The sequence below is a fragment of the Montipora foliosa genome, unplaced genomic scaffold (assembly GCF_036669935.1).
Source record: "Montipora foliosa isolate CH-2021 unplaced genomic scaffold, ASM3666993v2 scaffold_395, whole genome shotgun sequence".
Lineage (NCBI taxonomy): Eukaryota > Metazoa > Cnidaria > Anthozoa > Scleractinia > Acroporidae > Montipora > Montipora foliosa.
The window spans coordinates 770,001-786,302 of NW_027179695.1; the positions used below are offsets into that span (position 1 = coordinate 770,001).

At 39.2% G+C, this 16,302-nt stretch overlaps 2 protein-coding genes across 2 annotated transcripts; both read right to left on the reverse strand.

Moving 5' to 3' along the window:
* Window positions 1–1,701: 1,701 nt before the first annotated feature.
* Window positions 1,702–2,409, reverse strand: LOC137987919 (uncharacterized protein F23F12.8-like). The gene has a single exon (XM_068834006.1). The coding sequence runs from the start codon at window positions 2,407–2,409 to the stop codon at window positions 1,702–1,704; it is 708 nt and encodes a 235-aa protein (XP_068690107.1).
* A 5,037-nt stretch (window positions 2,410–7,446) lies between these two features.
* Window positions 7,447–9,828, reverse strand: LOC137987953 (exonuclease 1-like). Its single transcript, XM_068834028.1, has 5 exons — window positions 9,808–9,828; window positions 9,151–9,366; window positions 8,664–8,875; window positions 7,935–7,995; window positions 7,447–7,557 (listed from the first exon to the last, which is right to left on the reverse strand). Exons 1-5 carry the CDS (start codon window positions 9,826–9,828, stop codon window positions 7,492–7,494), a joined length of 576 nt encoding a protein of 191 aa, XP_068690129.1. The 3' UTR covers window positions 7,447–7,491.
* Window positions 9,829–16,302: the final 6,474 nt, after the last annotated feature.

The window sequence follows — 16,302 nt, forward strand, 5'->3', positions numbered from 1 at the left end:
TAGGCTGGGGATCATCAACTCTGACGTACAATATAAATAACCTACAACATAAACCTAGAGTACAAAAATACAAGAGGAAAACGAAGAAAAGTCGTAAAAATCTCGTAGAGCTGAGCAACCGCTAACAAAGCAAATGTGGTTAGAACGGAGGCCAGAAAAAACCCCTGTGGGGAAAAATGAGCAGGAAATCTGGGTAGGAACCAAGGTTCAAGCTCCAAGCCCATCCTACGAAGGCTTTACAAAAGTGAAATTAGAACAGTCAGCCGATCCTACAAGACTGGATGCATTGTACCTGCGAAAGAAAGAACTGAACAACTGAAAGAAGAAATTAAACGAAACGAAAGGAAAGAACGCGGTTGTTCTGAAGTCTAGATGATAGCCACGTGTTATACCCGGTCTTATATACCCCTACATCCCTACTCATGATGCTCCGGCCTGGAAGCTAGGCCCTTGTTGTATCTCGTGCCGACAAAATAGTTATTTCAGCCTTATTCGCAAGCTCACTCGTCGGAAATAACATATTTTGTCTCCACTCCACAACAAATAACAACACAGCATGGCTGAACCAAATACGTTTATTATGGGAGGGCTTGGGGAGAACCACCCCTATATGGAGTAACAAAGAATTGGGCAAAGGCGTGATAAATAGACACTAAAAGCTTACATGGCTTAGAGTCCAAGGAACTTGGAAACAGAGAGTCTTTGATCCAGATCGTCATCGACATATATGTCTTTGGCTTTCGTCGACTTCCAGCGACCGTGTCGCTGAAACACTCTGCCGCTGACGCCATTGTTAGCTGCCATAGTCGCACCACCTGAACGCAGAGAGTGCAGCTCGAACTTGGAAGGGTCAGCCCCGATGGTCTTCAAATCCCGCCTGAAAGCTTGTCTCATAGTGCTGTAACTAATAGGCTTATCGGGGGCTATCAACTTACAAGAATCCTTACCCTTAGAAATGGGTCGAAAAATCAGATCCCTGGAATCTGGAGGAATTTTAAATTTGGGAAGATACTTTTTGAGGAGCTTGACAGGACACGCGGGACTAGGGAGCACAGAAATAATTACTTTGTCTGCCCGACGAAGCTGGTCGTTCTTACTTTTGGGGACTTTAATAACCATGAACACCTCGTTAAAGAAAATGTCATTCCTCCTTATCCTGGAGACATCATCGAACCTAAAGAAGCCGGCAAATGACAAAACATACAAGGTAATATTGCGCAATTCAACAGAGTTTTCAAGGTTAGAACTGCTAATAATATCATGAGTCACACTAGATGAAATAGGCTCCTTGCTGTTAAGAATAGCAGTACCAAGAATTCTTTTTGAAGCAGACCTGACGGCCTCGACGATGGGGTTATCCGTGGGGGAGGGGATACCAGCCATACTATGTGCCCACTTTATGCCATAAAAGGCAGAATCAATTACACTAGGGGAATGGGATTGCTCAATAAGGTGTTGCAAGAACAATGCAACGTGAAAAGGTTTAGCGGGGAAAACATTCCCGTCAAACGTACTAATGGCGAAATCCTTCCACTTGCGGTAAGCGCGGTGGTACAGCAAGGATGTACTGTTGGCCTTTGAGAACAGTATTGTCGTCTTCAATCTCTCAGCTAACCCTTGGATGGGACCGTCTGGCAGAGAGTCCTGACCAAAGTCCCAAAAACCGGATTGGAAGATATCTGATAAAACCTGCTCATCTAGTCACTTTGAAGTTGGAGAGCCAGACTGCTTTGTTATCGCAGGCAGCAAGAACGCCAATGGCCGGTCTTTCCACAAGCGAAAGCATGTGCCAATGTTAGGGCGACGCGGCAGGAAACCAGAAGTGGCAGTGGCTGGCTGGTGGGAGTGAGTTTGGAATTGGGAACTTGGAGACGAAACCGACCCGCGGAGTGGTGAAGATCTTTTGATCGCAGCCATTGCTGAAGACTTCTTCCTCTTTCGAGATGACATAATCGCACGGGCGCGTCTCTCAGCACTGTAGATGCGTTTTTCGTCCTCCGAATCGGCTGCTAGATCGTGTTGTTTGTATTCTTCGACCGTACTCCAACCGTATTCAGACTTGTCAGCAAGAAGAATACGTTTTTGCCGTTCCACGAGCAATTTCTCACCTTCTTCGAGGTCGGACTTCACTTTCTGAAGGTTGGACTTCTCGGCGGCGGATTTGGCGCTGTCGAAGGTCTCCGCAAGTTTGAGATTGAACTTATACTGGTCTTCGTTGGCTTTTCTTTTAAACTTGTGCGGTTCTTGAAATTTCAATTTCTTGATCTCTTTCATTTGCTGTTCTGTCGAACTTTCGTTGGCATGCTTAATTTGACCTGCGGTGTCCATGAGCATCTCCTTAAAGAAGGCCATTAACTGATGGTTGTTGGCTTGAATTAGGTCGGACACTTCGTCTTTGGTAACCGACATTACACACGGCAAAGTGAAGAAATTAAACGAAACGAAAGGAAAGAACGCGGTTGGTTCTGAAGCCTAGATGACAACCACGTGTTATACGCGGTCTTATATACCCCTACATCCCTACCCATGATGCCCTGGCCTGGAACCTAGGCCCTTGTTGTATCTCGTGCCGACAAAATAGTTATTTCAGCCTTATTCGCAAGCTCGCTCGTCGGAAATAACATTTTATCATACTACAGCCCTAACCCTCTTAAAAGCATGTATTATACATTGTCTAACATATGAAGATTGGGCTTCCTGCGCATTTCCTTCTGACATGTGCACCCCCCTAGCCAAAATCCTAGATTCGCCCTTGCACTTGAACATCAGCATGTTTGGTCACCAAGCAACGTTTGGTGTTGTTTAAACGCCAAACATTTCCCGTTTGCGAGGCCCTTATTTGTAATCGAAATTGAAAAGGAATGCTTTTAGAACTATGACAACAAGGCGTCGGGTTTTGTAGTGTACCAATGCTCAAGGACTGCGGACAGGGCGTAGGCTAGTTGTAACTGTCGGGAAGTTCCAACAAGTAAAATTAAGTAAGGAAATATGGAAAGATGAGCATGAATGAATTCTCACTAACACAATGGAACAATAATACACATATATACATCAATGGAACCACAGTAGCAATTAATTTGCTGAATTTTTTTAGGTTCCAATTTAGCCACTTACTCGGCCGGGAATTCTGCTTCATGTGTTCCATCCCATCCCCAGAAATTTACAGTTCCCCACCGAAGCGCGAAGGGGAAAATCCGTGAGGCAGTTGTAAATTCTTGAGAACACTTTTCAAACTTAAATAACGACAGTCAACATATGCATGAGCATAAGACCCCAATAAAAATTTTTGTGTTTTGCATGAGAATACAACGAAGAGGTAATTTTGACAGACAATATTAAATCAGAAAAAAAAATTAAATAATCTTTATTTTGAGCTTTCAACACAATTTGTCACTTTAAAAAGGCAAATATCTATTTTTAAACATAGTATTTTGACAATAAAAAGCAACTAAGGAAAACCGCAACCCGTTTATGTAGGCCGTCGATCTGAGATCGCGGCTCGTGATATCACGTGACGTGGGCTTTGTATCTTTCTTTCAGTCTTTCATCAACCATTACATAGTGCTTTACTGGCCATAAATAGCCAATAAATAGCCACAAAAAGCCTTAAAGTGCTACTATGACCAAAAATCAATTATACTTTTTTTCTTTGTATTTCAAAACTATGTTAACTGAGTGACTAAGTGGCCGAAGTTTTAAGCCTTTATTTAAAAAAGACACATGTTTATTTTGATTTAATTTTTCTAATTAATGGTTCGCCATTACCAGCTTTAAAATCTTGAGAGAGCTGGATCGACTCACCAGTTAAAAATGTGTGTACACGCGCCTAAATCAACATGTAGCTCAAGGGTTTCGACCTTTCAGACTTTTAAACTCGTGTTTTCCATGTATAATAAGCTGCTTCACACGCTGTTGAATGTTAAGCTGGTCAGTCTCTGACCTCATCTTATCCTCGATCCAACCCTCTGAGGTCCAATCGGTCAGTCTTGAACGCGTGAGTGATGGCGAACCGTGGAATCCAAACCTTGCACTCAAAGAAAACAGCCTTTGGATAAAATTCGAAGCTCGCAGATTTTGCCAGTCATGTGTCAAGCAAACACGCTTTCAAAATCTGAAGGGAAAAGGGAAGTGAATTTTTGTTATCAAAGTAGCACTTTAAAATGAAACTGAAAGTGCGAGAGCTCAGATAAATACATTACGAGAGAAAAAGACAATAGCTAGATAGTATTTAGCACTTAAACCTCCCAGCAGATAGGCTATATTTTTTCAAGTTAACAATGGATAAGGAATCAAAAAGTTGCTTACAAAAATAATTAAGATATGTGAGGGTTACTTACCTGGAAGAGCTCCAAGGGCTCCAAGGGCCTGATTAACTGTTGAACCGCCCCCCCCCCACCCCCCCACCGAAGAGCAAAATCGTTTGCTTTGGGAATTCGTTCCAAATGGTCGAGAAGTCGTAATTAATTGCAACTAGACGCCCCATGAGCGTACACTGGGTAGCCTGTGGTATGTGTTACACAAAAACGGAAGGCACTGAGTTGGGTGGTATTGAACTGCAGCGTTCCATTAGTGGGGGTGATGTAGTCCATTTGAGGGGTCACCCAGGTGTCATGTCAGCAATGGCCCTTTGGCTCACACGTTCAGACGTTGAATTATTTTGTAATGTCGTGTCCCGTTTTGAGGTCTCTTACTTTCTTAAGCTTTGGTAATAAATTCAGTTCAAAGATAACAAAACACGCTCTTGAGTGAAACTCACTCGTTTCTTCTTTAAAGGGACTACGTCACTCAAAATGATATAATCCATGATTTGGGTTGCAGGGATGGCACAGTGATGAGAGCACTCGATTTGATTTTCGTTAATTGTTAATTTCAGTTTACAGTGTCCCCAATTAGTGCTCCACCGATAGAACGACTAGACACTTAATAAGATGCTTTCCTTTCCTTTTTTTTCCTCAAAATACCCAAAAATAGGATGAAACATTGCAAGATTCATTTTAAACTGTTGAACAATATAAAAGAAATACTGCATAAGGAAAGACAAGCAAGGATAGACATAAATGTACAAGATTGAAACGGATTACATTTGGGTAATCTTGAAAAAGTCTGCCTGACATTTTTCAAAATTATAACAAATCGCCTGGATAAAGGACGTTTTTTTCTTAGAATCATTTCGTTTGTGATGTAACGATGATGTCATCGGTAAAGGAATTCCTCATTACTATTTTCGAATTTTAAACTCGTGATTAACTAAAGATTTTCCCGAAACACCCTAAAATAACGTGACATATCCCCTTTGAGTAACATCATTTAAGTCTGCAAAAAAACTAACTGCAAATTGCTCTGACGTACGTTTCCCTCCCGTCATGCATGTCTAGAATTGCACCAGAGGAGGTTGGACACGGTCTGAAAGGCCTCATGGTTGGTGGCAGTAGCGAATCGCGAACGCTCTTTTATCGTGGTCATGAACTCAACATGGCGGGCTTCTAGGAAGAATTGAGTCTCAATATTGATAATTTTTACCTACTTGTTTTTAGCTTTGCGATTTCAAACCCACAGGACAAGTTGGAGTTGGTACTGGGCTAGCTGCTGGAAACTTTTTGACTCTAAACTTAACTTCTCAGACAAGTTAGGACTCGACTTCGGTGCTTCACTGTCTGTCTTTGTTAAGCTTCGTGAAATTTGAGTTGATGTTAAATTTTGTCGATTTCTCTCCAAACCCAAGCTTGTCAAACTTCAAAATTAATATCCATTCCAAAGTAGATTAATTTCCTAATAGAAAATGATCGGGCGCCCCTAAGCGCCCCTCTGGTTAGTGAATTATACGATGCTGAAGTAGTTGGATTTTTGCCACTATTTCCCTTTCACGCTATGAAATGTGACGACGAACCCGCGAAATTGTGCGTGCAGTCCGCGTAATCTCTTGGTTTAAAAAAATTAAATTTAACTTCTATTCTTTATTTTACCAGGTAAAATAATGAAGAAGAAGCGGCCAGTGGGTAGTCCAAGTGGGTCTACCCCTGGGAAACCATCTAATAAAGTGGCAAGAGAAGCCTGCAATTCGCGATCAAGTTGCTGGTCGGGCCACACTTCCACAGCATGGCACACTAACACTGAGCTAAATTTCATGCTGTACCAGAGAGGCTCCCACCAAGGGTAGCTGATTCAACCAGCTCTAATTAAAGTTATTTGGCAATTGAGCATTCTGTTATGTAAACTGGAATACAAGCAAGGTCCTTTAGTCAAAGTCTTAATAGGATACCAATGTGTGTTTTTGCACATGTCACAAAACAATGGCAGTTTACAGTGAACAAACAAATAATCTTGTTATCAACCTTCGTAATTTACAGTTACATACAGTTATGTTCAGTCTATATTACAAGAGGTAATGACCAACTTGGCAATTCTGATCAGCCTCTGTCAGTTGGTAATGTGGCACTAGAGTAATAACATAAATTTACAAGAGGTTGCATAAAAAACTGTAACTTCCAACATGATGTAACCTCAATGGTAAGTTTTAAAGTTGATAAAATTTATACAGATTTTCTTTTGTATTATGAGAAAAGCCTTTGTAGCCTGTGACCAGTCTTTCATTAAAAATAAATCTCTAACTTTTTCCATACAACTTTTAATTTAACAGATGAAAATCTCTTCAATCTGTCATTTCTAGAAAATCAATTTCTGTTATTCTTTAAGTCATATTCCATAACATGTTGTCATACCATTTTACACTGTATCTCATCATTATAACAATTATGTTTTCCTTTAATCTAGTGTACACTTTAACTAGCTCGCACAACAAAAGGTTCCCTCCTACCTATCCTAGTGATAAATATTTTTATGTACAGTCCAAACTTTGAAAATGACGTTCGAAACTTTATATCCTCAACCTTGACTTGTGTAATTTGTCTGGTTTCAAGTAAAGGATGTAAATACTTAGTTAGTTCCCGTGGAATGTAACCAATAAAACATGGTCCATTTCTGTAGTCTAAATGGACTGCTATGGCTTCCCTGTCAAACTCATTCTCTGGTTCAGGTTTTAACATAGCTGAAACTGTCTCTCCACCTTTCATTTTTGTCAAAGCTTCGTCCAAACGGTCTGGTGTTTTTGTTGAATGGGCTACCCCAATAACTTTCCACATCATCAGAGCTGCCATTTTCTTCAGTACTATATTCAGTAACAGATTTCACTGACTTTTCAGCAGAGCTGGAAGTCGTTTCTGAAATATGGGAAACCTCACTTTCAGAAGTCGAAATTTCCTCCCAGTTTTCATGTAGTTCATTAAGAAATTGTTGTCGGAAGTTCATCATGTTGTAAACAGTCACTGTAGTTTATCAGTCCAGTTAGCACACTGTCTCCATCCACATATTTTACTTTTACAAATTGCTAAGTCATTACAGGGAAACTTGGCACCACCCAGGATATGGAATTTTGGTCCACTTCGATCACAATCGCATCTCTGCTAGCAATTTGTTCATGTTGAGAGCGAGTTCTTATGCTACTGCAGGGGTCTTTGTGTAGGTCTGGCTGGACATAATCAGGATCCTCAACTGTGTCATCTGTGGACATGGAAGAATGTGACATGCAATTTAGAATTAGCATTTATTTCTTTACTGTGCAAGGTGTGGGGTGTGCTGGACTCCAGATCAAGCAGCCTGGATTCTAGACCCAACTCTCACATTGTCTAATGTAGTCATCTGCACCAGGGTGTAAATGCTGGGTGAAAACCCTGTGATGGACAAGCATCCCATCCAGGCATCCAGGGGGGAGTAGCAATATTACTAGTCCCGTCAAGCAGCAGACACCGAGGTAAGCTCGAATGATATGGGACACTTTGGCCTGATTGTGACTTAACCATTTCACTGTTTATATCGCTGATTGGCAATAGGTATTTATTTTTTGCTGTATTTACATATACCAGTCAATTTTAAATTACCTGATTCACCATCACATTCCAAATGAAGCAATGTTCTGGATCCCCATATACTGTCTGGACCCTGTAGTAGATAATAAAAGAATAATGATAATAATTATTGATGCGTGCACATTTTGCAAAATTAGTTTTCTTGAAGTTTAATCAAAGAAAATAAAGTATCCCACTTGAATGTTTCATTTGATGAAGGAGAAATTCTAATTTCTATGCACTTAAGAAACAAGGCTTTCCATTTCATACTTCTCATAGAACAACTTCCAATGATTTAAGAGTTGGATTTTAATTTGAACATTAAGTGATATCAACAAAGGAGTGACTTTTTATAATGCTTATATCTTGCTTGGGACCAAGGTCAAATTTTTCATGAGAATGATTATTACCTGTACATCTTCCAATGTGAAATATGAAACTATACATTGTGTCTGTGTCAGTGTTTCCCAGACAAATATCAGTAATTGCCTTTTTATGCATTAAGGATTAACAGTAAATATTACAACGTGTGGAGAACCTAGGTACTGCAAAAAGCAATTTTCTCTTGGCTATGTTTAAGCTTTCCCAAGTAAAGGTTATTGACAACAGGTTTTCTACTTTTATAAAACTGAGATGAGAATAATATAGCCTAGTTCCCAGTGTTCTACCCCAGGTTTTGAAACTGAAATGGTGTCCACAATATTAAAAGGCCTCTAGCAGGAAATACTCTCAATGTAAGCAGTGTGCTTTAAAAGAACCTACATGTATAAAAATGATAATAAACAAGGATACAGCTCTGGTGGTGCCTCAGACTCATCTAATATAGGATTCAGTGGTACAGCCCTCAGGTTCCTTGGATCAAATACCACCTGATGTAGAAACATTTGATCTGCTTCATCAAATCTCAGAAGATACTCAGGACCCAGTACACGAAGACTTTTTACACCAAGTACTTGTGGTAACCTTGAAAAGAACTGTAGTTGTGCATTAATAACTTATTCATGAACAACTATTTAAACTGTTCGATTTCATTTGTAAAAGAAATCAAAGAAATAAAAAAAAAAAACAAGCAAACAAACAGACAATAAACTGAGAAGTTTGTGTGAGCCCAGCAAGGAAGCTTGTATTCAATAAAGAGGGCATTTGACTGTTTAATAACAGCAGGAAATTATTTTATTTCTATATAAATTATTTAATATAGAGTCCTGTGACCTCACTGAATTTTTCAATGATTTAAAAAATTCCATACTTTCCTCACATCACCATTTGCTGCAGCAACTTTCGTCATCAAATTGTGTGCTCTTTTGATTCCTATACCAGGAAGTGATTCCAAGTAGTCGCAGCCAGCAATTATACACATATGACGAAACAAGTCAAAGGTATAATTGGAAATATTGAGACATTTCGGTATGTCTTTGCTTTGGATTGACTGGCAGCTACCATGTAGGTGTACTTTATAAAGAACCTGGATCGTGAAAATACAAGATAAACTGTATTGGACAACTAAATAACATCCCTGTGCAAATAAATAAATAAATAAATAAGTAGACAAATAAATAAAATTAAATGAGCTTTAACATTCATCCTGTGAAAAATCAAGCTTAAATTTAAAGATTACGCACAGATCCATTTGTCACCATAAAGTAATGCACCTCGCAAGAGGCAAATACCAACAGATCCGAATCTTCACTGAGAACTACATCAATCAGCTGATTTTTGTTCAAATACGCAAGTTGTGCATCAGCTTCAAACGGGGCAACAATGCAATCTATATTTTTGTCCCGTAGAACCTGATAAGAAATCGATCCAGATGAAATTGAAAAGCAGTAGAAACTAGAAACATTGAAAATATTACTGCAGGCACTTTTTCATGTGATCAGTGAAACTTCAAAACAATAGATCTCACCTTCAGTAGTTTATGAGACATTTCACAAGTAATCTTCAACGCTCTCCTGAAGTGATCGATAGCTTTCGATTCATTCCCGCGTCGCCACAATTCTTCTGCCTTTGTCGCATTTTCCTTGTGAGACCTTTAAGGGAAAAACGCGAGTTAGTACCACTGTAGTGTAATCTCGCTGAATTAACCCCACGATGCGATGATGTTGATTTCACACCTAACGTTTCCCGTTTCTCTCTCGTTATTTTCTTGGCCTCTAAATTCTGCCCATCAAACACAGCGACGGGTTTTATTCCCAGGGAAAGAAGTAAATGGAACAGCTGCTCAGGATAATCGAGAAACCTATGACCAAATGTGCAAAAATTAAGAAAAGTTAGCAAGTGATCACTAGCTTTTCGTACTAGCTTCCAAATATTTGACATCAGAGAATAAATCAAACTTCAGTTTGCAGATTGCAAATAAGCGTTTCCACTTTGCTATCAAACAACAAATTTCTCTTACTCGTTCGTTGAAATACCAAGACCCAATTTCTCTGCACAACCGAATGCTCCTTTGTACAAATAACAGGAACAATCTACACCGATTTTCTTCCCGGCTTAGTATCGAAGATGTGTATTTGTAGTGATTCCTTGAAGGAATGTAAGGAGGCCTTGTATGCCCATATCTCTCTCAGTGAAACATTTCTTTGGTCCATTTCCAGTTTTTATAACACTAGCTGCATAGCCGATCAGCTGTTTTGAACCTCTCTTTAAAGCCCCTTGTATTTTCCCGCCTCGGAGAGTGTCTCGAGAGATCGTTCCACTTCCGCGGTCAGTTGCAAATGAGGCAGTTTTGCGTTTTGCGACCATGATGCTTTTCGAACCGTGTCCAACCTCCTCTGGAATTGCACTAAGCCAACGTTTGTGCAACACACTAAGGAAGGACTAAACATGTTGTTTCCGCTTCATAATTTTGCTTCTTTTCAATCTAATCTGGTGACAGGTCAAATTGTTTTTTTGGTTTACACTTGCACCAAATGGTATCGCAAATCTGGGAGTTACGGTGTAGCACTTTTATCTCGCGGGGTTAAATTTTTGCGGATTTTGCGGATAGTACTTGATCCGCAAAAGCAAGTCCCAGCAGAAAAAAACACCAGCAAAATTAAAGACCGTAAAAATTTACTCCCGTTAATATAGCTAAAAATGGCTTTTACTCTACATACAGTGAGGTAAAAAAGATCGTTTATTTTAATATTTGCATTGAGAAAAAGCAATTGGAGTTTCTACAAACAAAAAGAAACGATAAAAGGTTAAGTCAACAGCGGTAGTCAATAAAAAGGTCACGTTAACCATTTTCTAAGGCCTCCAGGATGCCACATTTTTTCCACCCGTTCTCGATGATTAAGGGTTTCTTTTTTTACCAAAGAGTAATAGAAGTTGAAAATAGTCTTGCTGCTTGAAAAGAAAACTGCAACAATTAGTTCCCGGCGGAAATTTCAGTCAATTCACGCCGCATAAATTTGTTAATTCCCGTAAACTTCAAAAAATGACCAATCCGCAAAATAAAGTCCCTGAAAAATTTCATGATACACGGTAACTGTAGAAGGCAAGCCAAAAGGCAGATGAAGACAAAATAGCATAGTTTTCATATAAAACTCTGAGTTTCCAGTTCTCAGCGAAAGAGTAACGACAATCGACCACAGAAACACTAAAATTCCTGGGGAAGGGCAGATTAATCACGTGCTAGGCAACCACAAAGGTGCACGTGATCACATCCTTGCATACGGAATCCGCGCCCGCAGTGCGCGCGGCAGTCAAAACCGTGCTATCCTGTCAATCATTTGCCCTTTCACCGGAAACAGTCCATATTGTCCATTTCGGTTGTGCGTAAATGACATTTGTCGGACCATTTGTCGAACCATTTGTCGATCTACCCCGTCGAAAGGACGCGACCAAAGCCTTTTTTCGCGAAGTTAACACAAATAAATAAATTATCAATACGGTTTTGCCGTCTTCTTACACTTGATTCGAAAATGCAAGCCTGAATTCGTCTTAGATTAGTTTGAAAAAGCACAAATAACAGCCAAAGCACAACAGCTTACCTTCGAATTCTGCTCGCCGACAACCCAAGTTTGTTGACAAAAAAATTGCCATTAAATGGTTTTCTGGCCCTTTATTAATAGCGCTCACGTGAATTTTAAATGGAGTATCGGGAAAGAAAAATTGCCAAGTTGATATTTGTTTCGTGTAAATATACGTTTTTAAGTAGCGAAAATTTGTATAAGCACTACAAAACTTTTATTGACCATTGCTCGAAGAAACACCGTTTATAAGCTGCAAGGAAGTCGCTGATGAATTTTGCACAAAAACCTCGGCCCCTTACACGGGAAAGCCAGACTTGGAAAGTTTTTCAGCGAAGGCTCACTAAGGAAAAGAGAAAGGTGCAAATAAGCTGATTCATGTCCGAAAAAAGCAAGATCTAGAATAGACTAGAAGGGGCAGTCAAAATTGTGTTTCTTGTATTGTGCGAAAATTGATTCAAAACTTTTCCCTCACTCCCAAATAAGAACTTGCTGTGTCTTGCAATTCTACAGTGAATTACTATGAGGCCAATAAGAGAATCAACATCAAAGAGACACTCCCAGGGGTTTTGGGGAAGAAGAGAACATGGCTAATTTGAGCTGGGGAACAGAGTAACAATATCAAAATATTTTAGGGAACAAGGGAAGAAAACCAGTTTAAATTTTGGGGATCAAAAAGCTGGGAACAAGTTTGAAAGTAATTTGGGGAACAAGGAAACACAAGCAAATATTTAAAGGGAACGAGGACCCCTCTCCACAGTAGGGCCTCATCAAATGTTCTGCCTCCAGCAGCTCAAACAAGTGATTCCAACAATTTTTGCATGAGCGACACAAAAAGAAGACACTCTTAGAGAAATAAATTATTTATAATAACACTTTAGCATGCAAAACAATGCTCAGATGCTTACGAGCACCCTCGTGCCCATGTTTGTAAAAAAGCACTATGATGTATTCCTTGCGGCTGGTTTAGGCATTGTTTCATCTTTCAACATTGGGCAAAACCAAATCACCTCCATTCTCAGAGGGCACTGGGGAAAGAAGCTAGAAGAAAAAACCTGGCCTTAATCCAATTCTCCCAAGGTAATCTTTACAGAATAAGATTATTGAAGGAACACTTTTGAACGCCAACCTTAAGCCTTTTAAAACAAGCGCAAACAATATTACTAGTCTTTAAATTCACAAAATGTGAAACAGCATATTTTAGTCTCATATTCCTTAAAATATTCCTTAAAACCATGCAGAACTATTTACCGTAAAATGTGGAACATTTCCTGCCTATCTAAATATGCCACAAAAGGGCTCCAAAAAGCAACCAGTTAAGTTTTCAGATAAAGATAGTGTCCCTATGGAGGTCTGAGACAATACCTAAAAATTAAATAATTTGATGTGATCAAGACATTGAATGACCAAGCAATAAACAAACTGCAGTAATGTATGTTAGGTTCACAAAGTGGGAATGAAAAAAAATTTTCCTCGACTGATGTTTCAATATGCATTTAAATTAATTTTCTATCAACAATTCAAGGGACTGACTTTTCACTGGTATTGATTTACGTTTCCATGATCAGTTTGAAAGTGAATCTGGCAACCACAGTGCCCTATGAAATGGGAAACAGCTTTAACAAACCCTTTAAACTAATATTTTACAAGGGAAACCATTGTTGATGCCCTGCAAAGAACAAAGAATAAATTAAAAGAAGAGTTGGTCTGGAGTTTATCCACAATGGACACTGAGTTAGTGGCTGCATTCACCAATGTAGAGAACAAACACATCAAGTTTCTTCTCAAGCAACCAGGTGATCAAGGAGCTATTCAATTTCCAAAGAACAATGGTAGTAAGTGTACCAGTACCTGGGTGAATTCGGGTACCTGGCCTGAAACTGAAACTTGTAGAGCCAAAAAACTTGTTGAGCTTAGTACTTAAACTGGGCAGATAATTATGGCTACAATTATTGTCCATTCAACCAACAGTTTCTCCTAATTTTGTGCACCATTCACTTGTTGTTGTTGTTGTAAAAAAAATCGCTAATTCAATTAAGGATTCAAGTCCTTTTAAATCATCAGTTACTTTGTGCCACCAGGAACAAACGAAAAAATACAAGCACTGAAGAACAAACAAATTAACTGCTCAAGAATGCACGACTTCCTTTGAAACAGCAAAACAGGATCCTCGAGTCACTGAAAAGTGCTACATGTAGAACGATCGCAAGTTGTAATCACTGAAAGAAAACTCCACTCCAGATCTGATAGACGATGGTCGGGCAAAACTTGCCAAGCACGTGAAGCACCCAACAGGATTGTTTGACGTTTGGCACAGCAGATGAACGAAAAATTGTTCCCCTCACTATTCACCTGAAGTTCGATCATGATGGACACACACAAACAAGAGCTGAAAGAACTTCAAAAGGTCAGACGACCAAATGTAATTGACCCAACACTCGTTAGAGCGGCTCAGTTATCGGACATCAAAGTGCTGAACAAACCAAGGGATTTCGTCGTAAAAATGTTCACTCAGCAACGTCTTCTTCTTCTACAGAATAAAGTTCAAAAAGCGATCCTGGTTGTTAATCACATGCTAGCCCATGTCATAAACTGGATAAAGTGGAAAGGCAAATTGATTGTCAGAACAATGCGTCATTTTCAAACAAGCAACGGTCAAGAGAGTCACAAGAGAAGGCGAGCGAATGTCCACCGATTGTAAACAATTGGCGTGACGGTGGATCACAAGGATAGCACAGTTTTTCCCGCTCGCTGAATTCTGATTGGTCAGTTTAAATTTCAGTAGCTTTCGCCGTATGCAAGGATTGTGTCAAGGTTCTTATGAATGTTCGTCGCTTTTAGAATTAAACAACGTACTTTTTAGCCAAGAAACTTACGTCTTTCGTTTTTTAATTTTGTTATAAAGTTTAACTGAATATTTATATTTCATCTCTCGGGTCGGGAAGCCTTCTTTGTCGGGTTATTGACCCGTGACCGGACTCTTCTCTGGAACAATGTTGATCAATCCCTTCACTGAAGAAGCATTTCTTTCAATAATGAAGCAAAAAATGGACAGCAAGCTTTCTTTCAAATAATTCTTGACTGACAAGAATTTTTCGAATTTCAAATTGTTTTTTATCTGAAGACTGTGCAAAGGTGAGTACAAATAAATAAAATTATAAATAGCCAGAAAATTGTAAACACAGCCTATTCAAGGTGTTCGATTCCGTCTCACGGTCTCTGGTATCCAACTCGAATAAGTTACTAGAGAATTTTCCTTTTGGTTTCAGTGTTATACATAAAACTTTACGAAATATTAACGAGAACTCGACGAAGAGGTAAATCAGCGACTAAATTTCTTGTGCGTGTCGCGTGGCGATTTTAATTTCAAGCTTTTTATGCAAATTTTTGACAGAGAATATTAAATTACAAAAAATATTCTACTTAAAGTTAGGGTCGCTAAAGAGCTTTATTTTTGGTAGTTAATTTGGACGAAAAATGTCACAAACACCTTTCCAGCGCAAAATTTATTGAAACAAACAAAATATTTGCTATTAGAAGCAAAAAACCCTTCCAATTTTAATTACGTGGGTGCAAACACAACAGCAATTTTAAAAAAAATCCAATATCACAATTCGGATCAAACACTTTTCGGAAGAACCTTGACCGTAAATAACGAAGCACAACAGAAACAACAAGCTTTCTTTCAAATAATTAAAACTGTGCAGAGTTGAGTACAAAATAACTGTAAATTGCCAGACAACTCAGATGCGACTTCAGTCAACACTGTGATGCATTCAAGGCGTTCGATTCCTTCAATGATTGTTAAACCCATACAACATTTGCCATTTGATTTCAGTGTCGTATATAATACCAAAAATGAAATTGTTGTCGGAGACCATGCGTTACTCGTCGCTTTCAAGATTCCAGATATTCATTTTTCACCGCCTTTCTTGTTCATCCAATTGACGTTCCATTCGTGAGCTCCACTAAAACACCATTCGCGTTACAATGACTTTCGTCGCCACTGAAGGTTAACCAGAATTAGTGAAATTTCCAATTGTTACCGGAAGACTGTGCAGAGTTGAGTACAAATAAATACAAATAGCCAGACAACAGAGATAACAGGTCCACTTAAGGTGTTCGATTCCTTCTCTGTCGTTGTTGAACCCATAAGTTACTAGAGAATTTTTCATTTGGTTTCAGGTAAGAGGCTCAGAGTGCACGCTTAAACTTGTAGTGAAAGAAGTTGTGAGGCAACTTGAAAATGATCAACGTGTCACCCTAGAAGCCAATGTTTCTCGATTCCCTTTTATTTTCTTCAATCTTTCTGGCTTTAGTACTTTGCTAGTAACCACAGGTCTTCTTAGGGGGCTATTTACCTAAGACTTCTACCACGGCACTACAATGATATACAATACCAAAACAATATCGTGTACTATTAGAGCTACATATTACGCAAAGAC